Below are 19,808 nucleotides of genomic sequence, written 5' to 3' on the forward strand. Positions count from 1 at the left end.
GTAGACTGTGCCTTTGCAAGCAGCAGCGAATTACCTGAGATAGTTATTAGTGTTTACATAACATTTTTAACTGCCTATAAAGTGCTTCAACTACATGACTTACAGTCCTAAGCAGTCCTAAGCAGAGCAGCACCCTTCCGAATCCTTTTTCTTTTTTGGTGTGCCATCACGTCACAGCTGACTTCTAGTGACCCCAGAGGGTTTTCAAGGCACAAGACCTTCAGAGGTGGTTTGCCATTTCCTGCCTCCAGGTCACAACCCTGGACTTCCTTGGAGGTCTTCCACCCAAATACTAGCCAGAGCCTACCCTGCTTAGCTCCTGGGATCTGAGAAGATCAGGTTAGCCTGGATCAATGGACTTAAGTAAAGGTAAAGCTTTCCCTTACTTGGAAGCTAGTCGAATCTGACTCTAGGGGGATATTCATCCCCCCTGTCTCCAAGCCGAAGAGCCAGCGCTGTCCGAAGACATTTCTGTGGTCATGTGGCTGGCATGACTAAACACCGAGGCACACGGAATGCCTTCCCACCAAAGTGGTACCTATTTATCTACTTGCAATTTCTTGCTTTCGAACTGCTAGGTTGGCAGGAGCTGGGGCCAGAGACGGGAGCTCAGATCTTGCGGCACTCAGATCTTGAACTGCCGATCTACAGACCTTCCAGTCTTCAGTTCAGTGTCTTAACCTCTGGGCCACCACAGCCCCTCAATGGGCTTAGAAGGGTATAAATCTATTTAGGATTGCACCGCTAGCAATCTTAACAAGCACTGGGTAATACAGGTCTGTAGTATTATTGCCATATTGCAAATCAAGTGGCTTGCCCAAGGCCCTGTCATGAGTCAGTGGCAGAGGCAAGCCTTGAATGTGGGGTTCCTTGCTGAACCCCTAAGCTACGTTCGCTCTCTCTCTCTCTCTCAAGTCCATCCTGTTCTGATGCTTGTCGGTAGCATTCCCATAAATCTTCACTAGAACAATTCTCTTGTATGAGTCAGGTAAGACCACACTGTGGCTCAGAGCTGCCCATAAAGCCTTCAGAACAGCCTACCAGCAACAACCTTCTTTCCTACCCTCATCCCACACCCCCTCCTCTCTATCCTGTTCATGCAATTTTTATTTACAAACCTGGTTCGCATGAATGCTTTGCTTCTTAGCTTTACCTGGTTCAGGCAACTCAGTCTGCCAAAAGAGATGGTTAAATGTCAAAAACACTTCTATACAAACAAGGTCAAATGACCAACATGAAGGCTGTAGAAACTGTAAAAAATTTTTAAAAAACTTATACCCTGCTTTTCTCCCCAGCGGAGACCCCAAACAGCTTACCAGAGTGTTCTCCCCTCCTCCACCCTATCCTCACCAACTATGCTGTGAGGAAGGATCAGCTGAGACGGACCCCAAGGTCACCCAGGGGGCTTCCAGGGCAGAGCGGGGATTAGAACCTGGGATCTGAATCTGATCCTCCAGGCCCAAGTCAGAGGTCCTAACCACTATGCTACACCTATACTATTTTGTTGTTCAGTTGCACAGTTGAGTCCGACTCTTTGCGACCCCATGGACCACATCACGCCAGGCCCTCCTGTCCTCCGCCGTCCTCCGGAGCATGCTCAATTTCATGTCCTTTGCATCGATGACACTGTCTAACCATCTCATCCTTTGCCGTCCCCTTCTTTGACCTTCAATCTTTCCCAGCATCAGGGTCTTCTCCAGTGACTGCTCCCTTCTCATTTGGTGGCCAAAATGTTTGAGCTTCAGCTTCAGTATCTGGCCTTCCAGAGAACAGTCAGGGATGATTTCCTTTAGGATTGACTGCTAGCTTCCACCGGTGCCAAGCATTTCTGGCAGCAGTTTATTTATTATTTCACTTACCTCCATCTTGCTCCTCAATGACTACCCAATGTGACACATCATTGTTCTCTCACCCTCACAACAAAGGCAGGGTAGACTGAGAACGTGTGACTGGCCCAAGATCACCCAGCCAGCTCCTATGGCAGAGTGGGGGATTCAAACCCAGATCTCCCAGATCCCCGCCACTATATCACACAGTCACATTGATCCAAGTGTTAAGAAGCACTGGGTCTGGAGGTCTTATTTTCTGCCCTGTAAATAGTAGACTAAGGTATACCATGAATTCTGTAGCCGGTAGCAGACAATTGGTAGATAAAATTACTTCTGAACACATGAGTGTTAAAACTATCCTGAACTAGAGTTATTAATTTTACCTAAAAATAAAAAGTGGCATTCTAGAAAATTTGGGGGGTGGGGTGGGGGATGTCTAGGGCAGTTTGTAAGACAGGTCTGGATTGAGACGGGAAAGAACATGGTGGTTGGCCTTCAGCAGGCAGCAGTTTCTGTGCCCCAGTTCCTCAGTTTCCATCTTGACTCAATGGCACATTCACTCACTCAGCCAAATGGGACTTGCCCCTAAGTGAGTGTGCACAAGACTGCCGCCAAAGCATTGCCAAGGACTTACAAGCAGCGAGCCTTGCTTGCCTTCCTGATCCCTGAGAAGGCAGTCAGCCGCTTGTCTGCACAAAACAAGGGGATGCAGTGGCACAGACAAGATGGGTCATCGAGACGTCTCCTGAGGGTTGGAGCCACGCAATAGCCAAGGGTTAGGCAAGCAGGGTCATCGAGATGAGCTTTGCTTACCCTTTCTGGATCACTTTTGGTTGTCGTCAGCTGCTCCGTTATCATCTTTTTTAAGCAACTACTTAGGAGAAATGCCTAAAAATGAGAGAAATCTTTCTTCAGGGGAACTGACCTCTGAAGTCTGGAGATCAGCTGTAACTCTGGGAGATCTCCAGCTCCCACCTCTATGATGTCAGTCCCAGATATCCCCCCTGCTTTGCTGTGACCTTGTCTAAACAGTGATGTTTGGTTGGCTCTTGGAAGAAGCAGCACTATTCCTTATCTGCTGTACAGCTGTGCAAGACAGGAAACCAACATAAGCCACTAAAATCTCAAATGGTAGGACCAGGAAAGTCCCCTTTCAGAGGCAATGTTAAGCCACTGGGATGTACAGGGATATCTGTTCCTGTAGTCCGTCTCACTGCAAATTACCCTTTATGTATTCAAATAAGCCTATAATAGTGTTTTCAAATAACAACTTCTCCAATGAGAGCACATCATTACCATCTCTTACAGGGGTGTCAGACTCATTTGTTATGAGGGCCGGATCTGTCATAAATGAGACCTTGTTGTGTGTCATAAAATGTAATGCCAGGTAGCGGAGATATAAACTTTATAAAGGACAGAGATAGACAAACGCAATTAAAGATTTTAAAAAAACTTTAAATAAAACATGCTTAAAACACTAGCAACCTTGCAATATGTTGTCTATTTAACAGTCTCTGATAACTGACACCTCTGCTCTGAATTACTGCATCAAAATGTCTGTGCTGTAGCAATCTTGAGTATGCTGTTCAGGTGTATATCTGTAAGCTGCAAACCTACTTTGGCCAGGGTCTTTTCGGTGGCGGCTCCTACCTGGTGGAATGAGCCCCCGGAGGAGATCCGGGCCCTGCGGGATCTTGCGCAGTTCCGCAGGGCCTGCAAGACTGAGCTCTTCCGCCAGGCTTCCAAGTAGGAGCCACCGCCGCTACTGTTCCACCAATGCACCGCCGCTGAAAATTGGTGGAGATACCATCAGGGTGCAAGCGGGCCCTGGGAAGAAGACTGGCTATCTGCCATTTTGGAACTTACGTCGTTGGTCCAAATCCACCCTACCAGAACCCATCTTGGAACTGGGAACATCAGAGCACCAGCACTTTGTTGTATTATTGTTATGTTTTTATTCTGTTTTTAATTGTTTTAAACATGGCTTTTGCCCCAATTGGGATATAAATTGAATTATAAATAAATATAAATAAATAAATTTATTGACATTTATTACAAAAATCTTGTGCTCAGTGCTTCTAGCCTAGGATCCAAAGGAAAACATGAAATGGCTGGGCACAGCAACCTCTTGTACATAAGTTGCTTCATGTGCTGGTCAAGAACATGAGAAGGCATCCTAACACAGACTGAGGGCCATGTGTTTGTCTACAAAACTGTACTCTTCCCCAGAGAAATAAATACAACTTCCTACAAAGGAAATATGATGGGTGGACACAGAGGTCATTTCGGGGGGGAACGCAGGGGAACGCAGTTCCCCCGGGTGAGGTGCAGGGGGCGGGGCACATGATGAAGCCCCGCCCCCTGCTTCCAGCCGCCCCACTTCCGGCCCTCATTCAGCCAGGAGGAGGCAGGAGAAGAGGGAGGGTAAGTTGCTTCCTCCCTGTTCCTCATTCCCTCTCTCCCTTCAGGGAGGAGCCTCAGCCAGTGGAAGGAAATAAAAGTTGTCCTTTGTCTCCTGCAGCCTGGCCAGGAAGTGAGTTCTGGCTGTTCCCTCCCCTCCCCAGGGAGGAGCCTCAGCCAGTTCTTTACCCGACTCTCTCTATTGCACAGGAGAGCCTTGCCTATTTATCTCTCCTGGGCGATTGAGAGAGACTGGTAAAGCAAGCTGTAACATGGCAGCAGCAAATGGAAGCAGGAAACAGACAGGGCCTTGCGGGCCTGATTGGGGCCCTCCGAGGGCCTGATCTGGCCCACTGGCCACATGTTTGACACCCCTGATCTATTATTATTATTATTGGTAGGTGTGTGTGTGCACACCTGTAAGTCATGGTTGACTTCTGGAAACCACTACTGGGGCTTGGATGTTTCAGAGAGGTGGCTTGCCATTGCCTGCCTCGGCATCCCGGCCCTGGTATTCCTTGGAGGTCTCCCATCCAAGTACTTGCCACAGTCGGCCCTGCTTAGCTTCCGAGATCTGATCAGGCTTGCCTGGGCTATCCAGGACAGGGCATGTCATTCCCATCTTATAAGGCTATCGAGAATCAACCCCACAAGAAGCCAATGTTTTCACATAGATATAGATATTGTGAGCAGGGGTATTTCAGCGCTTTAAAGCATTTCTACTAGGACAACAGAGGCCGATTAGGTCAAACCAGATGCAAGAAAAATCATGGGAATCGCAGCATCATTTAAAGCTGAATTGCAGCTGTGCAGAGCCTTGATTTGGACTGGGGCCAAATGGAAACGAGAAGTGGAATTTAACCCTTCTACCCCAAGCATACTTCCACAAATGAAAGTAGTATTTGTTCTTTAAAGGAAAAAGACAGAAAAAAAGGAGTGGAAGGAGCTGTAACAGGATGGAGAGGTGGATCCGTTTTCGTTAAGGAAACCCTGCTGGGATGGGTTAAGCACTTCTCCTCCCCCCCCCAATGCAGCCAGGAGCCCCCAGGTAGCTATATGTCAGTTACAGACGTTGCTAGGAAGATCCATCATACATCTCCTAAACTTTCTGTCCCCTTTTCACACTCAACACCTGAAGATGACGAGCAACTGCCTCTTAAGGAACGTTACAAGCCCTGACCTGGACAGTCTGGCAAGCCCAGTCTCGTCAAATCTTGGAAACTAAGCAGGGCCGACTCTGGAAAGCACTTGGATGGGAGACCTCCAAGCAATACCAGAGGCAGGAGGCGGGGGCAGGCTTTGTACAGCCACCTCTCTGAGTATCCTCCAAGCCCCCAGTAGGAGTCAGTCACTAGAAGTCACCATGACTCCCAGGTGCACACACATGTACATTAAAAAAAAAAACCTTACCAAAGAAAGAAACATTACACGTAAGCATCTGCATTAGAGCTCAATGCTGTATAAGTGCAGGAGAAACAGCTTCAGGAGGGTAGGATCCTCGAACAGAGACATTGCAGATGGTATCTAAACACGGCCTGCAGCTTTCCCCCTCTATTCCCACCCCCAGATTCAAAATGTGGGCACACACTAGTTTTGAACCCTGCCCTAGGGAAGACTGAAAGCGGTGAGGAAATGGTTATGGATGGCACAGTGGCTGCTTTTCTACTCTGAATCCCTACCCTCATTGGGTTTTTTAAAAAGCTTCAGGCTCCAAAATGCGCATTTGCACTTGCACAGCCGGCCTTTCTGACTCCTTTAGTTAAGTGCACCAAGACCAACCTGCTTTGTGTTAAAGACAATCCATCTCCAAGTGTCAAAATCATGGTACTCGAACCTGAGCTCCAAGACCTGGTCAAGCCCTTGGTCTGAAAGAGATCCCTGAGCAGTTAAAAGAAAATGAGGTAAGACTGCGATGCAGGAGTATTAATTCAAAGACTGAGTCCACTTAGCACTGGTTTAAAACTAAGAAGTCAAAAAACCTGCGCAATGTGTAATTGTATTTTGTTGTGTGAAATCCAATGGCTAGCAAATAATCTGGTCGCAGAGAACAGCCAACCACCAGACTTTATAAAATGGAAAATGACATTCAAAGAAGCAGCCTTCTTACTTGGCATTGCAGTAACAAAAGAGGTATTTTGAAATGTTCACTCCTTTAGCACTATCCATTTTGGACTTCCAGCGGTTAGACTCTGCTCAGTTCCCTGAGCCTCCCTATCAATTCTCTCAGTCCTTCTTTCAATAAATATTGCCCCACAACTTCTCATTTGACTGCTCAGGACTGGCCCTTTGGAACCTGGTCAATAAATACATGGAATTTTATCAGCAGTGGCTGATTTTGTTGACAACTGAGCCATATCAAGTCCACAGGAGGAAAAAACACCACTCTAGTGTGCTCTGTAGGAGAGTGTTTCATAACCTTTTAAAATGAAAGAGCTGAACGACTTCAAAATTTGAAGCAAGAGGTTAACAAGGAGTCAGTATAAGAAAGCCTTATTTGCATAACAAACTCTACTATTTAACATTACCGATAACTGACTCGTTGATTAATAATCCATAAAGTTTCTGCAACCTAAACACAGGAGGGGTCAAATCTTGGGCAGGATGAAATCTCACAATTTGGATTAGCTGGAAAGACTGTGTTTTAAAGCCAGTGAGAGAAAGAATTAAGGTAACCAGCCAAAGTGTCAGCAAGCTGCCATTCTGTTTTCTGTGACCTCTGTGTACATATCCTTTCCCTGTTACACCCGGCTTGGCTTCTATCATCCTGCTCCTGCTTTGGAATGCAAAAGATAACTGCTGGAGGTTGTGTGGGGGAGAAGATGCTGTAATGCTTGCCTATTGATTTTCCCAGGACTACTGCACCTGTGTTTTGTCTGATGTTCTGCCTGGTTCCCATGTACTGGGCGCGCAACCGTTTCCTTAGCCCGCCAGCGGGAAAGATATTCATTGGATCTGTATCTGTTTGAAGTTCCTTTATTATGCTTGACCTAACTGTGTATCCCCAGTTCTAACAAAGAACGTGTTTGAGTATGTCTTCAACGCTTTGAAATAAATTTTGCTTTTCTTTAAAACGTGGATTTATTCTCGATGCTTGGGGATCCAACACAAAGGGGACATAAGACCAGAATTTAAACTAAACACCTGCAAATGAGAACACCAGCCCTTTGATGAATTAGGATGATGACCCACTGATGCCTATGAAGAGCAGGAAAAAAGACTTTTTGACAATTAGTAAAGCTCTTATCTAGGAATGACTTCTAAATTTGCAGTAAGCCCGTGCCAGACCGTCACATATCAGTAAAAAGGCTTCTGACAACCACGGAGAGAAACTTTCTGGACCCAGCTTCAAAATGAGATTTTGGAACAGCCTGACCACACTTGCGATACAATCCTAAACGGAGTTATACCCTTCTACATCCATGAAATCCTTCTAAACCCATTCTAAGACAGTGGACTTAGAAGAGCATAACTTTACTTAGGGTTGCACAGTTGGACCAGCAAAGAAAGGAAGCAATGAAAAAACAAAATGTCTGCAGGTAAAGTTCAGTGATGCACTCCATGTTGCCAATAAGACTGGAGAAAATTTCCCATGCACTAAGGCTCTGTTATCACGACAGGACACGTGCAGCTGAAGCCTTTTGTGACCCAGAAGTAAATAGTAGTACCTGGTAAATAACATCCCATTAAGCCTCTATTAAAAAGACAAAGCATTTTTCTCTAGTCAGCTGGGAACCCATTCAGTCTTTCAAAAAGTTTGACTTTATATTCCAGAAGTCCTCTATAAAAGCCATTTCCTACTAGGTAAATTGTGTGTGCCAGGCCACCCTATTCAAAAATCACCCCACACACATTTCTTGCTGCATATAACACAGGGTGAGAAAGCACAACCAGATGGCAGCTTCCTGGCGAAAACGTCCTCCATAGAAGGAACCTGGACACAGGGATTCTCCAATACACAACGCATTAGGAAAGAAAAAAAGGGGGGGGGGAATCAAAACAATTAATGCAGATGTTAAAGATGCACATTCTCTCTCAAGGTACTTACTAGGAACGTGACTTGCCAGCACCTCACCCGATTGATCTTGAAGTTGACCTCTTTGATCTGGTTACTTGGCAACTTTATGCAGCAGCTAATCTCATTATTTCCCACGTGAACGGCAGCAGTGCAGCCTACTTCTGGATAGTCGCAAGAGCAGGGGTCCAGCTGCATGTATCCGTAGTGCCTCACCTCCTGAATCAGCTCTAAAAACTGTGGCAGAGAACAGGAGATTATGTAGAATGTCAGGAGAAGCCTCTATGCCCTGTTTGCTTGGCCCATCCAGAGTAACTGGCTGGCCACTGCGTGAGACAGGACGCCAGCCTAGATGGACCACTGGTCGGATCCAGCAGGATTCTTCTTGTGTTTTTATGGCACAGCACAGAGAAAGAGGCAGGGCTGGCAACACAAACGGGAGAAGGAGAGCCAAGAATTCCACTGTTATCAGCACAATCTGAACCAATCTATCTGGCTGCCGGTCATGGGGCCCACATCCCACACTGACATTCAAACACTGCAGGTATTCTCCTGCTAATCATTTCGAACACATCAGTGTCAAATGGGAATGCTTAATGTGTTCGGGAAAGTGTGACTAGCAAGACTCCAGAAACCACTCAGCAATGCACCTTTACAGTTGTATCCTAAGGATATCTTTAAAAAGGAAATTCAGGCTCTCTAGAGAACTCATCCACTTATTCTGAAACAACATGACCATTAATGCAGTGTGCAATAAGTGTACAATTGTAGTGTGCAATAAGAGAAAAATTATAGCCTTGTTTCGACATTCCTCCAGATTACCCCACATTTTCAGGAGCAAGAAATCAAATGCTGTACCAACACAGAGCCAAAGCACAGGGCAAGGAAGAGAGAGAAAAGAGCTCCACTCAGCTGCAAGCCCATTGACTCTTCAGAGATGAAACAGTTACCCAGAAGGCTGCATGTATGGCACTAGAACACGCGGGGCTTGGACCCTGCAAACAGGAGTGCTGCTTGAAGGAATGCTTATCATGCCAATGGGAAAATGAAACGAAACGGACTCCCAGTTTACAAGCACAGCAATACAACAGCAGCAGCTCCAAAGGCCTTGGGTCAGCTTCCATCACAGACAGCTCTGGTTTCTCTCTTTGTAAATTTGTTATATCTAGGCTGGATGCAAAATGTGGGCAATATATTATTTAATGATATCATCCTAAATTAAATTTAGTAAAACATAGTGCCTATAAATCTGTTTTTCCAGTTATGATGTCGTTTTTAAAGTTTCTCTAAGTGGGTTTAAGCAAAATTACTTCATTTTAACTATAAATTATAACTTATCTCTAACTTTTGATTTTTAACATTTGTATTTATAGTGAATCGTGTCTGAACTGAGAACAAAAGGAAAATGTCCAGTATCGATATTCTACAATTGGCAAGTTTCACACCATTAAAAAACCCTTATGTCCTGCCTTCTCCCAGTGGAGACCCATAGGAGTTTACAATGTTGTTCTCACCTCCTTCATTTGATCCTCACAACAACCACCCTATGAGGTGTGCTATGCTGAGTGACCGTGAGTGGCACAAGGTCACCCAGCAAGCTTCCACATGATATAGGGTTCCCAGGTCCTCTTCGCTTCCCGGTGGAGGTGGGGCGGGAGGGAGCTCTCCTAGAGTTCAGGAGCAGGGCAACATCCCCGCACACGATGTCATCACTCTCGGGACACCGCGTGCCAACGCTCTAGTACTTTGGGCAAAACTCTACGGTCACCATAGAGTTTTGCCCAAAATACTACAGCGTCACCGCAGTGTCCCCAGCGTGATGACATCACTTCCATGTGATGACATCACTCTGGGGACATGGTGTTAGGGGTGGGTCTTCCCCCAGCCAGCCAGCCAGCCAGCCAGCCAGCCAGCAGATTGGAGCCTGCCAAATCGGGGGATCCCAATAGGCTGGCAATCCTAACACAATAGCAGGAAATTTGAACCTGGATCTTCCCAATCCTAGCCTGCCACTACACAACATTTCTTGCAAAACCCAAGCCTGAAGCAGGCCTCCTGGAGGTGGAAAGGTACTTCTGCATACAAGCCAGCATCTATATTCCATGCTCAATTTTCTGGCCTCCAGCCAAGACAATAAAGTAAAACCAATAACAAAATAAATACTTACAGAAATTAAGAATGTTAGAAGGACAGTAAGTTTTAATATAAAGATATGTGATTATTGTTATTTCAAAAAGCACTTCAACCACAAAGCTGGCCTGGTGTGACGTGGTCCATGGGGTCGCGAAGAGTCGGACTCCACTGTGCGACTGACGAACAACAACAAAAGTGTTGCCAACTGACCGGAGGAAAAAAAGTCCTGTCTGTTTAATAGAAATGTTATTGATCAGGTGATGTTATTTACCTCCATGTCTTGGAAAACTTTGGCTGCTGATTAGACCTCTAGTAAAAAGCGTCAAGATACTTTCCCCCCTGACCTATGCACTAGGTTTTACATCAGATCTTTGCCCCTTTTTGTTCTTGTATTGTATGTTGAGTGACTCTTTAGTAGCAGAAAGTTCTGACCTATGGCGTGAGCAGCCATTTTGGGGCCTGGATGGGATTGCCAGCATGAGGCTGCCAACCAGCAGGAGACTCACCACCAGGGAGAGGTTTAGCCATAGAGTTTTGGCAGAATGCTAGAGCGTTGTCAGCATATGTCAATTCTGGTCACGCTAGAAGTGACATAACCACATCACTGGAGTCAGCAACTGCCCCCATCCTCTTTGGCATTATACTACCCTCGAGTTCTGTTAGATCGCGCTAACAAAGGACTCGTACAGTGATTCAGCAAGTGATTCAGCTTTATTGGAAGTAACGAACAAGCACTAACTCAGTAAGAAACCAGAACAGAAAACAGTGGGAGCTTATGCTCCTTTTAAACATAACCGGGCTAATGTAGCCACGCCTATTTACATTTAACAACCAATGAGATTGCTAGGATAAAAACCAATGGGAGTCTTTCCCTCCTAGGGAATGGTATCGTTCTGATTGGTCGCTGTTACGAAGCGACCAATAGGAAGTTCGCTCAGAGGAGCCCTGGTCTGGCTCGAAGCTTAACATAGGAGTCCTATGAGGTGATTCATGTAATTGTTTCAATACATTACAAGTTCCCTCCCCAACCCTCCCCAGATCCCTAAAACTGCCCCACCCCCAAATCTCCAGGAATTTCTCAACCCAGAGTTGGCCACCTTAAAACAGAAGCACCCTCATAAGTTACGGCATGAGGATCTAAATGGCATTGTGTTAATAAAAGGATTAGGGCTTCTTAAATCAGGTTTCAGTATGACCAAAGGCACAACTACACAAATGAAGGACTTGCCTTGGTAAGGACAGTTTCCCAGATGATCTGTGCCCTGTTCTTCCTTGTTGCCCACGAAAACCGAGTCAGAGCTGTAAACTCTGAGTCTGCCTACACCATAAGAACAAGGAAGTGGGAGGGTTTGGGCCTGGTGTTTTGGACTTTTCCTTTTCCTTCTCCAGATCAGTTCCACAGCTTCCTTTTTGCCATGCCTTCCTTCCCCCACTCCAATAGCAAGAGCATAAAGGCAAGAAGTATACTGAGGTTACGTAAAAGCAAATCCACCTAGCCAACAAAATCCTCATTGCAACATACAACGCAAGAAGGGACGGGGAGGAGGGCCCCTCCCTACGCACACCCTGCGTATGTTGGGAAAGGAAGAGAGAAGAAGTGTTCATTCAAACACAAGATGGGACTCTGCTAGTTTACGAAAGGCATTAAGATTTGTTTGTTTCAGAGGAAAGTCCAGGTGTGGCTACTCTAAAATAACTGGACAGTTTGGGTACAGGGCTGGATTTCTTTTCTTAATAATGACTAATAATTCCACAGATAAAATCCAGCTCCTAGAACAAAACAAACCACTCCCCCAATTGTGTACCTTATTACTCACAATGCACTCTAATTACATGTGGTTGCACAGGATGAGACTTTTTTTAAACAGAAGGCCTCCCTTAAATGTATAAATCTGCCCTAACCTTAAAAAAAAAAAGTTTAAAAACTTCCTAGGAGAAAGATTTGTATCCTGTGTGTTACATTTTAAAATTTAAATTATGTCAAAGTAGAAGATCTGTAAAGTGTATTTTTACTAATCTTAACCTCTATCCCAAAAACCTTGAAGGATTTTCAATAATTCTGTAATTGAAATAAAGGTTTCCTTAATAAATAGTACTAATAGACAACATAGTTTATTATACTGATTGTGGCCTGTACCTTAATACCATCACGATGGTCTCCCTTTCTACTGCCAGAACCTCTACACATAGGCTAAGCAACAGCAGTGACCATTTTATTCCACATTTCAGGCATAACAGTTTTGACTGTTGGCTGTTACTTATAATTGAGTAAGTTTCTGCTTTAAAGTATTTGGAAGAGTGTAATATGAAGGTTATTTGGCGATCAAACTGGAAGAATGTTATCAGCCTTCATAGGTAGTAGTAGTTTTACAATATTTTTACACAGCAACATTTATCCCCGGTCATGGTTACTCCTTGTAAACATTTGGTTACTTTAATTTTGTCTGGTGCTTTTTGTTGCATCTGAAGCTTCTGCATCTGTCCAGCAGCAGGTGTGATCCACTTTTTCTCCATTTCCTGCAGCGCCTTCAAATGAATTTTTTTTTAAAGCTATATCACCACTGTCTATTACGGTCCATGATACATTCTCCTTTAATAGGACTCAAACAAGCAAACTCCATGATACTGTAGGCCTTGGCCAGCAAGAGCCTCTACATGCCAATGGTTGCTGAATATGGGGATCAGGTTCTTCCCAAACTAGTATTGCAGAAAAGGTACAGGAATAATAATGCTACAACAAGAAGATATGCATTACGGTCAAGAAGACATGCATTACGGTCAAACAGAAGGGTCCATGGACTTGCCCAGTGGGAAAGCAGTGTTTATGGCCATAAAAGTTACCCCAATCCCTTAACATCCTGGCCCCATAGTGGTGCTAGACTTCTGCAAGATATCCAGATGTTTGTGGAAATGTCTGCATTACTGTCACTAACATGGCTTCCGTGATCGAGCTGTTTGTTACTGGCCTCCACCAAGACGGGCTGGAATAACCATGTGTGGGTCCCTTCTTGGACAGAGATGGGAACAGCAATACAGTTTGTTCCTGAGAGACCCTGTCAGGCCTAAACCTTTATTTATCCCACCTCCTCCCCTCAGTGCTTCAGGGGCTGCTTTCTTTAGTCCCCATTTAGGCTACGGGGAGTGTCCTCCTTCAGGGCACATCTCAGTAGGGCCACAGGTCTTTCTGGGGCCCGGACTAACTACCTCAGACACACCCTCGCCTACTGGACTCTGTCGTCCCTCTGACTCTGTCCCTTTTAAAGCTGCCTCCTCTTATTTTCATATTTACAATCTTCCCTAGTCACATAGTTCAGGAAGAAGGTAGTTGCCAGGTCTTCCGGTTTTTGACGGCACGATGGCGGACGTGACCCTGGTGAGCTCCCGGGGTTGCGATCCGAACACCAGCGGATAGGAGGGGGTGCGATTGTCCGCTACCCCCTCGGAGCCCTTGTGTTTTGGCTCCTAGCCATGGGGCTTTTGAGAGATTGCCTCTTTTCCGACTCGATGCCGGGGAATCGAGGCTTCCCTCCGCCCTGAAGGTCCTGCTGCTCTAGAGTCACTGACTGGGACAAGCGCGTGAAGATCGGGCATTTTACATGTACCTGAGGTGGGTCCTAGGACCAACGATGAACTGTGAGTCATGGGTGAAAGCAAAACACTGAGTTTCGGCTAGAAAGCCCCTCTGATTTAAGCAAGCGGGGGAGGGAACTCCCAGACGCGCTATCCAAGCAGATCATTTTAAAAAGAGGGTGCCGGACATAAAAGCCATAGAACTGGAGACCGGAAGCTACCAACGAGCTTTCACAGCTATTAGCTGAATCACTGCGCCCTCTGCTGGACCAGATGACAAACATCAATCAGCAATTGACTACTTTGAACCAGAACTTTGCTGCACAACAACTGGAACTGAATGAAACTAAGAAATTAACAGAGCAAACAGCAGAAACATTGCAGGAAGTTAATGCCAAATCTAAAAAGGTGAAAAAGCGTGTACAGGAGTTGGAAAAGAAAAGAATTACTGACGAATCTCAGCTTTTGCAACTACAAATGGAAAAAGCAAGCTTTATCCTGAGATTCCAAGGGGTTCCTGAGACAAAAGGAGAGAATCTAAAACAAGTATTGGGTGATCTACTTGCACCAGTGGCAGATTTGAAAACGGAATATCTTCAAAGCGAAATGGATGTGGTCTACAGAGCATATTCAGAATATATTAAGAAAAATAATTTGCCTGGAGAAATAGTGGTTAGATTCTCAAAAAGATATGTGAGGGACCAAATCTTTAAAACAACATCAGGAATACCCCTGAAAATCAACGGTAATACCATACAGATACTAAAAGACATTCCATTTGAAATTAGAAAGAAGAGGAAGAAATTCAAAGACTTGGCATTGTTTTTACAAACAAACAACATACAGTACAAATGGTTGGTTCCTGAAACCAAATGGTTGGTTTCCTAAATGAAAAAAAAGAAGGAATTGACTCTGTTAAGAAATCAAATGAGTTCTTGAAGCAGCAACTGGGAAGGTCTGGAGAAGACGACAAAAATGAAGACCAGGATAAAGAAAGCGGTGAAAACTCTTCTTCAACTACCGAGGAGGACTCTGATTCGGAGTTGGGGGCTGCGGCCCCCAAAAGAGATTATGATTTGAGGAAAAGAAATGCCAAGAAATGAGATGCCGAGGAACTATGAATTCCACCTTTAAGAAGCTACATTTAAGTTTGATGCTTTTGTAATTGCCTTAAACAGTAATTGATATCGGGTTTGAGGGAATATTGGCTAGATTTAAACATTCACGCTCACTGTATTATTAATAGATTAGATTAATCATTTTATAAGTTTATGTAATGATCTTCACTACTTGGGTTTTTAGTGGTTAACTTTTCTTTCTCCCGTAGATATTAGATTCCCTTTCCTATTTTCTTTGTAGTTTATAGAAAAGCAATAAAAAAATCCCTTTCGGGGTGCCAAAAAAAGAAGAAGAAGGTAGTTGCCTGACAGAATACAACATTGCAACGTGTGATACTATGAAATAATATTTTAATATATGCAGTGCTAAAAATTCTGACTTATTTTCAGCCATTAAAGAACTGCTCTGATCCCTGCTTGACAGTTCATCTCCCCCCCCCTTTCCACACCCCCTCCATGGCTTGGAGAGAATGAAAAGTGACTAGAACACTTGCAAGTGGGATGCAGAGAAAGGGCAAATTTAGGACCCAACTAGACATGATGGCAGCAGACCCAAATATTTTAACCTCAATCTGCTACAGTCAGATAGAAACCCTTTGGGCGTGTGCCTGATATTCACAGAAAAAGAGACGCAGGGGTGCAGAATGCTGCTCCCCCAGGCAACAATTGCCTCCCCCTCCCTTCGGCTGCCTTCTTTCCACCCACTTCGGTGTTTAGACGGCAGCCACAAGCAATTTAGCCACAGGCAAGGGTAGGGGTTAGTGCCCTCCACCCATGTAACCCATTGGTAAAACTGGACCTAATGCAGCTTTCTGTGGGACTGTGACAAATCTGTCTTTCCATACGAAAGGTTTGCCATCAGCACTTCTAGTCTGGCTCCTACGCTTCCTATGTACACAATCTGTTTGACCACAAGACCAACTGAGAGTGAAGCAGGATGGAGCTATCCTTGATACACTTTTAAATGATTAGAAGCTCAGTGTCCTCTCCAAATGAGCTTGTACCCTACCACTCTGGTTGGCAAAGGGTGAAGACTTCCTCCAGCCTAAGGAGCCTTCCTCCAACTTTAGTGGCTCCTCCTCTGGCTACAGAGCCGCTTAATTTGGAGGGCAGTTTCAAACTTTGCCAAGTGGAACAATAAGATACAGGACAATTATTTCTTTGAAATAAAAAAGTGTTTGCTCTTGGAACTTACCTGTGTATAAAGTAAGTTCACAGAAGCGCTGCAATCCATAAGCATTTTATCAAGGGAAGGGTCCATATACCTGCCAAAATTTGAAGAGGTACACAAAACAAAGTCATTGATCCAGTGACAAACACAAAGATAACATTACAGAAACGTTACTAGCTAGAGAAGATAAAGTCAGTTTGAAAACAAGTTTTGCAAATAAGGAAACCTATACATGCATTACTGTATATTTCCCTAATGTACAAAAACGTGCTCTCTGATCCACCTGACTTGCTGCTGAGTATGCCTGTATCACAACGCACAAGCGAAAATCCTGTTGTGATTGCCAGGGATGGACTGGCCATTTAACTTACAGGGAAAAGTCCTGATGGGCCACTGCCAGCCAGGAACAAGCAGAGCCAAGCTCCAATACTTCTGCCAGACCTTGCCAGCAGTCACCTTTTCCTGCACTACTGCCAAGGAGTTTAAGCTAAATGCCCCCAGCAATCCAGGTCTGTTATACTTGTAGGGGCTACTTTTAGCTTAATCCCTGGACCATTTTAACTTCCTAGTCTGCCCCTGGTAACGCCTGTAAAAATATGATGGTCTTACAAAAATGTTCTCCAACTGAACCTTTAAGACTGTTTAACCAGAACTGAACTGTGTCTGAACTGTTCTACAGATAATAGTTTTCACTATAGAGATGTAGACAATACATTAGCATCTCACCAAAATGGCTTAAGTACTATTGGCATTAGTATAAACTGTGTGTTGGATTCTAAAAGCTCTCTTCTGCTAAGTGAGAGCCTTCCTCTCTCGCTTAGTGGAAGAGAGTATGTGAATTCAACCCATTAGCTTCAAAATTGCAGAAACAGGTCAAAAAGGTAGGTAGGAAAGAACTGCCATAACCCAGGAGGAAAAAAAGAAGAAGCTGAATTTGTCAGAACTCAAGCCATATAATATCTGATCCTAAAGTAAAGGTAAAGGTTCCCTTGCTCGAAAGCCAGTCAAATCCGACTCTAGGGTTGCGGTGCTCATCTCCGTTTCAAAGCCGAAGAGCCAGCGCTGTCCGAAGACGTTTCCGTGGTCATGTGGCCGGCATGACTAAACACCAAGGCGCATCCTAGAAGACTGTAAAAATTTCCACTCTGTTTGTCACATTTATTTTGAACGCATTTTGCTAATCTCATTTTAGCTGCTTCCTGCTTACCACTTTCTGACTGCAATCTTACAAGGAGACTCTTTGACACTCTGAAGACTCACATAGGGAAGTTCAAACTCTGCCAGTTTTTTCAACACTACAGAGGGGAAAAGAGGGGAGAAAAGACACAGAATTTGTGAAATGCTATTCAAGGAGATCATTTTGCATATACTAAAAATGCATGTGTACCCATTGCTAACAATTCTGCACCCAAACGATCCAAACACTGCACCAAGAAAAGCTGAATGCTGTGCAAATTTACTCGGTTTCTTTTATTTTGCATATTTTATTTTGCAAATGTTCAGTAGTCTGAGTAATCTATTGTTCTTTTATTAGTCATATGCCAGGCACTGAAGCCATACTTACAATCACATCTTATTCACCTACCCCCGTGGCTTCAGAGACATCAACACATATTTTCAAACATCTGCATCTAAGCTTTTTTAAAAATGAAAGTTGCAGTTCTTCAGGAAACCAAATCCTGAGCTTTATTTGTGCTTCTCTGAAACTGCTGCACACAGACAGCTCTAGCTTATACAATCCTGCAAACCTGAGCACACTTCTCAAAAGTCAGTCCCATTCAACTCTGTGGGACGGGACTTATAGTCAGATCATGAATCTGTTTACTCCAAGGCAAGAATACCAAAATTACACCATGTCTAAATACTCAAAACATATGTTCCTCTTCCTTTATTTTTTAAGCAAGGTGGGGAGAAGCAAACTCCAGTTCATCCAGCCAGCTGCAAATGGGAGTTAATTCAAACCAGGAACTTTTGGATCAAGCTCCATGTGCAAAGGAAGGTGGGTAGAGTTGCCAGATCCCCTGGTGAAGGCCAGGGTCCCCTGCTCCCAGGCCCCACCACTGATCAGCGGGTGGGGACTCACCCAGAAAGAGAGAGAGATCTGGTATCATTACCCATGTGACCTGGAAGTGTCATTATCACTTCCGGGGTATCAGGGGAACACTCCGGTATTTGGGCAAAAACTGTATGGTAGAAGCCAAATTTACCATAGAGTTTTCACCCAAATACCAGAGTGTCACCCAGACATCCTGGAAGTAATGATATCACTTCCATGTCACGTGGACAGTGACACAGACACATCACTGTATGAAAGCTGGGTCTCCCTGCTGCTCCCAGTAAGCACCCCCCCAACGGTGGCCAGGAGGGACCTGTCAACCCTAGGGAAGAAGAAGAAGAGAAGAAGAGATTGGATTTATACCCTGCCCTTCACTACCCAAAGGAATCTCAGAGCGGCTTCCAAACTCCTTTCCCTTCCCCTCCCCACAACAGACACCCTATGAGGTAGGTGGGACTGAGAGGGCTCTTGACAGAAACTGCTCTTTTTTGAGGACAGCTCTTATCAGAACTATGGCTTGCCCAAGGTCAGCCAGCCAGGTGCAAGTGGAGGAGTGGGGAATCAAACCCGGTTCTCCCAGATTAGAGTCCGCGCACTTAACCACTACACCAAACTAGCAGAAAGGATTAGGCAAGCAGGGCAGCAAGAGGTGTTCAAGCCAGTTACGGTCCAGTTTAAGGTCTTGTGAAACCTGAGTTTAGCTGCTGTCATTCAAGAGTGGTAGTTTTTATAAAAAGATGATCATGTGCCTGAATATCCACTGATCAGCAAGAACCATTATGAGCATTTTTAATAACTTCCAGAAATCTAATCTGCATTGGGCAAAAGCAGCACTAAGAACATAAGAGCCCTGCTGGATCAGATCAGTAGACCATCTAGTCCAGCATCCTGTCTCACACAGTGGCCTCAACCAGTTCCTCTGAAGGTCCAGCAACAGAGAATAGAGGCCGAGACCATCCCGTCATGCTGCTTCCTGACACTGGTATTCAGAGGTTGACTGCCTCTGAATGTGGAGGTTCCCTTTAGTCACCATGGCTAGTAGCTGCTGATAGATCTATCCTCCATGAATCTGTCTAATCCCCTTTTAAAGCTGTGGCCATCACTCCATCCTCTGGCAGTGAATCCCCCATTTTTATCACCTGTATTTCCTTTTGTCCATTCCAAATCGATTTCTCATGAGCTTCACTGGTTGCCCTCAAGTTCTAGCACTTTGGGAGAGGCAACACACACAATACCAAGACAACATACACTAACCCTGGACCCTCCTCCAGAGTCAGCAACTAATGAACAGGTTTCAGAAACTACCCAAATGAGGAACAGAACTTATACAGAACCTACCCAAACAAGGAACAGGTCCTGAAACCTGTTCATTAGTTGCTGTCTTTGGGGGAGGGTTCAGGGTTAGTAAAACACTTGCTATGCAAGTATAGGCATTAGATACACAAACTTATGTGTTCTACTTGCTTGTGGCTGTTCATCTCACACACTGGGAAGTGGGAATACCTACAGCAGCCACACT

At 44.8% G+C, this 19,808-nt stretch overlaps 1 protein-coding gene across 1 annotated transcript in view; it reads right to left on the bottom strand.

The window, feature by feature from the left end:
• SNX31 (sorting nexin 31) overlaps positions 1 to 19,808 on the bottom strand; it is a 35,468-nt gene that overhangs the window by 1,907 nt on the left and 13,753 nt on the right. The window contains exons 7-13 of the mRNA XM_015428250.1: positions 17,441 to 17,528; positions 16,258 to 16,327; positions 12,808 to 12,900; positions 8,275 to 8,478; positions 6,009 to 6,107; positions 2,643 to 2,717; positions 1,119 to 1,172 (exon numbers count right to left, since the gene is read on the bottom strand). Of these exons, the coding sequence (XP_015283736.1) occupies positions 1,119 to 1,172; positions 2,643 to 2,717; positions 6,009 to 6,107; positions 8,275 to 8,478; positions 12,808 to 12,900; positions 16,258 to 16,327; positions 17,441 to 17,528 (683 nt within the window). The remainder of the gene's footprint in view (positions 1 to 1,118; positions 1,173 to 2,642; positions 2,718 to 6,008; positions 6,108 to 8,274; positions 8,479 to 12,807; positions 12,901 to 16,257; positions 16,328 to 17,440; positions 17,529 to 19,808) is intronic.

Source organism: Gekko japonicus, unplaced genomic scaffold, assembly GCF_001447785.1.
Source record: "Gekko japonicus isolate JY-2015 unplaced genomic scaffold, Gekko_japonicus_V1.1 scaffold2010, whole genome shotgun sequence".
NCBI classification, from domain to species: domain Eukaryota; kingdom Metazoa; phylum Chordata; class Lepidosauria; order Squamata; family Gekkonidae; genus Gekko; species Gekko japonicus.